This window comes from Microtus ochrogaster, unplaced genomic scaffold (assembly GCF_000317375.1).
Source record: "Microtus ochrogaster isolate Prairie Vole_2 unplaced genomic scaffold, MicOch1.0 UNK57, whole genome shotgun sequence".
NCBI classification, from domain to species: Eukaryota; Metazoa; Chordata; class Mammalia; order Rodentia; family Cricetidae; genus Microtus; species Microtus ochrogaster.
Window position 1 is genome coordinate 2,018,908 of NW_004949155.1, and position 4,722 is coordinate 2,023,629.

The 4,722-nt window shown below is 43.2% G+C and overlaps 1 protein-coding gene across 1 annotated transcript in view; it reads right to left on the reverse strand.

Annotated features, from left to right (window-relative positions):
- Chic1 (cysteine rich hydrophobic domain 1) overlaps positions 1–3,258 on the reverse strand; it is a 38,918-nt gene extending 35,660 nt beyond the window's left edge. Inside the window, exon 1 of the mRNA XM_005369723.2 lies at positions 2,815–3,258. Coding sequence (XP_005369780.1) covers positions 2,815–3,095 — 281 coding nt within the window. The 5' untranslated portion in view covers positions 3,096–3,258. The remainder of the gene's footprint in view (positions 1–2,814) is intronic.
- Positions 3,259–4,722: the final 1,464 nt, after the last annotated feature.

Here is a 4,722-nt window from a genome sequence, read left to right on the forward strand (position 1 = left end):
GGCAGGGTACAAAAGAATAAGAAATAGTTCATTCAACTGGGTGGTGGCGGCACATGCCTTTCATCTCAGTACTCTCAGAAGGCAAAGGCAGAGGGATCTCTGAGTTCAAGGCCAGTTTTGTCAACAAAACAAGTTCCAGGACAGTCAGAGCTGTTACACAGAGAAACACTGTTTCAAAAAAAAAAAAAAAAACAAACCAAAAAAGGAATAAAAAAAGAAAGAACAAAGGAAAGAAAGAGTTCACTCACATAGATATAGGGCCAAGAGTGTAGCTCAGTGACACAGCACTTGCCTCGATGCACAGTGCCCTAGTTTGAGTTCATCACACCCTCACCCCCAATAAAACATAGTTTAGAGCAATCGACACATGCCTACATCAGAAAAATGGAAACAAAATTCCACATTTTAGATGTATTAGATTAAAATTATTCTTACAGACTTACTCAACATATGGAAGGTTTTGCTATTATAGTTCATGTCTCAGATCCCAACCAAAAATTTTTATTAAAGACAGGGTCTCACTCTGTAGCCCAGATTGGCTGGAGTTCATTATATGACCCCAGATTGGCCTGGATCTCATGGCACTCTTCTTGTCTTAGCCTCCCAAGTGATGGAATCACAGACATAAAGCACCATGTCTGGCTTCTAGCAGACCTTCTAAACAGTCTTTTTTTTGAGACAGGGTTTCTCTGTGGCTTTGGAGCCTGTCCTGGAACTAGCTCTGTAGACCAGGCTGGTCTTGAACTCACAGAGATCCGCCTGCCTCTGCCTCCCGAGTGCTGGGATTAAAGGCGTGCACCACCATTGCCCGGCAACAGTCTTTTTCTAAAATGTTAGATATTTAGCATCAAATGTTCTTCCTAAATAAGAAAATGTATACAACAAAACCAAACAATTTTCCAAACTATATTCATCTCTAGGATTTAAGTACTGGCTTATGCTTTTCAGACTTTTTTCCAATTAATATCAAGATACTACTGGCATTATCTCTTTACATGTGATTCCAGAATTTTTAAACTGTGTGTGTGTGTGTGGTGTCGGCAGGGAATTACACGTACAAGAGGCTAGACACAGCAAATCTCAGTGCTCTGTTTTAAATGAAGAAAGGAAATTGGTTGTGTGGCGAGTAGAATGGAGCCACGAGGAAGTTTTAGAGAACTTAAATTATGCTTCCTTGCTATGTATGCACTGTTTGAATTTTAGAAAATAATCCGGAAAAGTGGAACATAAAATTATGGATCGCAGTATAAAAACCATTTCTCTGCTTGGTCATGTAAAAGAATCTGCATAAAAAGAACCCTGGGTGTCAGCATCATAATTAGCTGGAATAATGGTCACCCTAGTGACAAAAGGAATGGAAGTAAAACTGCAGTAAGTTGGCACCTGAGCACTGCAGGCTTTCTGCAAAAACCCTGGACTGAGAAAAAGTGTCTGAAAATCACCTAATCAAAAATAAGGCCTAAAAGTCTCCCCAAAGCCTTCCACCACAACTGAAAAAATATTTGGTAATATAGTCATTCAATAATTTAAAAGTGTATTATAGTCAAAAGAGTTAACATGCTAAAAATTAAAAGCTAACACGATTGAGGAATTGATACATACTGAATGATTTCATGCAAGCACTCAGTTGAGTCAAAGGGACTAGGTGAGCCATGATCAAAATGAAAGATAGTGAGACGTGATGAAAAGGGGCAAATCTATTTTGAAAATGCAGTAAATGACACCACAGTTAAGAGCATGAACACAACACCATACTCAAAATTCTAAGTATTTACAATCCAAGCTAATAAAAACTGGGACCCACTCTTCAAAGCCCAGAGGTCAATTTTTCTTCTTTTACTGTGTAACCAAGATGATATGAAGTCCTTGCACACTTTATTTTCTCAAATATGATACAGAATTTCAATGTAAAAGAAGCCACCTTGGATGAGTTTTAAAGAAATCATCCTCAATTCATCAAAGGCCAATTTCCCTATATAGTTAATGTTTGGGCGAACAAAATCCCCTGTAGGCATCTTAATTTATTTCAGAGCCAAAGGGCTTAGTAACCATGTACTTCAAACCCTTCATTTGGAGAACCCAAAGTCCGGAAGTAAGAATCAACGGACCAAGGTCATAGGGCTAGTAAGAAGGGAAACTGAGATTAGCAACCAAGATCTCTCACCCTCTATCCATTGCTCGTTCTACTTTGCATAGATTCTTATCAACCTGAACCTCTAACGATGTGATATTACAGGAACGTCAGAGTAGTGCGTTCAACAGAGAAAGGATGACGATATTCATTCATATAAGCATTGGATAGGAAGAATGGATGGATAAATATGTGGGTGGATGAATAATTATTCACAAAATGCATCACAGTTTTGTTTTGAAGAATCCAAGCCCAGATCTTGTCACATGTCACAGCAGTCCCCGTTTTCCACTAGCCATCAATCTTGGCAGCAGAGAAGCCTAGTACATCCTGCAGTTCAGAGGCTATTCACTTGCCAGCAGAGAAGCCTAGTACATCCTGCAGCTTAGAGACTATTGACTTGCCAGAACACGTACAAGCGGATCACCCCTACTCCAGTGCCTCTAGCTTTCCACCCCGTAACTCCATGTCCTACACTCACTCTTTTCTCAGGGTCGATATCACTCTCCCCATTTCTTTTGCACTACACCTATTCAATCTGCGGTTTCTCTATTTAAACCAGGTGTCCTTTGCTAACAGTATGTCTTAGTCAGCCCTTCCCACTCTGCAGGCCCTTCGATGCCCTTCTCATTCGTCTGCCGCCAATTCTCAGCCTCCGCAAGACCCCGGCCCCAATAGCTTACACAGTGATGTGGCCGGCGCCGCGCACCAACACAGGGTCTGGGGCATATCTCCGCAGATGCTCCTCGCTCACTACCCGAGGCGGGGGTGGCACCTCCTCCTCCTCCTCTTCTTCTTCCTCCTCTTCTTCCTCCTCCTCATCTTCCTCATCCTCATCGGGCCCAGATACCGACGACGACGACGACGACGACGGCGACGACGACGTCGTTGCTGCTTCTTCTTCTTCCTCCTCCAGTTCCGAGATGGTGTCAAACTCCGCCATGTTGGGCAGCAGGATGCTCATCACGTGACCTCACAACTGCCGCCACTCGCCGGGAGAAGAGTTTGAACCTGCGGAGCGGCTGGGAGAGGAGGGGGAACTGACTGAAGAGAAAGAGGAGGGGGTAGGGAAAGCACTTGAGGAGACGCGCCTGCGTATTGGGCAGACAGAGCGGGGGTTGGAGGCGGGGGCATGAGGGACCAGGGAGTAAATTCGGTGTACGCTTGCGCGGCTCCAAGGGGAGGGGGCCGGTAGAGGTGAACTCCAGGGAATTCTCGAGGTCCGGTCTGCGGGTGCTGATCTTCGTACCGCGCTTCGGACGTCAGTCTCTTGTACGCAGGGGACGTACGTTCTCGTTTTAGTGCCTGTTAATTAATGCGGGATATATTTACCTCTATGCAGGCAGTCGAGGGAAAGCAAATTCTATAAAAGCGAGTTTAGGACTTTGCCCAAAATATCTCAAGGTACACATATGTCAGCCCCTTACGAAGAGACTGTTCAATCCTAAGGGCAAACATTTTTATTAACGTTTTACAAAAGAGGAAACTTTCTTTTAATTTCTCCTGCTGAATGGTACTTTGGGGACTTGCTAAGTGTCACAGACTGTGCTAAGTGCTCTGTGTGCGTATCTCATTTACTCTTCCCTACAACTCTTTGATGGGTGTACCATGTTGATTCAAATATCACACAAGGGAAATCTAGATACATAGAGAGCAAGTAATTTGTTCAAGGTCATGGAGCTAGTAAATGACAGAGGAGCTTTTAAATCTAGAGTCTCTTCCTACTCCCAAAGCCCTGTACTCTTAGTCAAACAGCTACAGTGCCTAAAGTTGCTTGGAAAGGCTTGGGGGCAGTGGTGCATTTTGGTTGGTTCTTATTAATAAGAATAAACATGTTTGAAGCCAGGTGTAGTGGCACATGCCTTCAAACCCAGTACTTGGAAGGCAGAGGCAGGAGAATCTTTGAGTAAGGCTAGCTTGGTCTATAGACCTAGTTCCAGGACAGCTAGAGTTACAGAGAAACCCTGTCTTATGAAAAAGAAAGAAAGGAAGAAAGAAGGAAGGAGGGAAGAAGGAGGAAAAGGGGGAAAAAAAGGAAGGAAGGAAGGAAGGAAGGAAGGAAGGAAGGAAGGAAGGAAGAAAGGAAGGAAAAGAAATTGGGGTTTTGAGGAGTGGAGCTGGAGAGAGTGTAGAAGGCATGCCAGTTTAGAGACATATTAATTAACATAGCCTATTCTATAGGCTCTAAGCTATATTCTTCCCAATACCATAGGTCAGTTAATTCAAACAATCTGGTGCGGTAGGTACCTTTATATGTCTTATATAGATGAAGAATTGATGGACTGGAGAGATGGCTCAGCAGTTAAGAGCAGTGGTTGCTCTTCCAGTAGGACCCGGGTTCAATTTCCAGCACCCACATGGTAGCTCACACCTGCCTGTGACTCCAGTTCTGGGGATTTGATACCTTCACACAGATATACACCAATGCACATAAAATAAAAATAAATCATTTAAAAAGATGACATATTAAATATCAGAAAATTTAAATAATTCATTCAGGTCTGTAGTGACCTTTTTTTCCCCACCCTACCCCATCCCCGTTTCAAACATTCTACCTCATCTTCACTACATCACTAAAATACAGAGGCCAC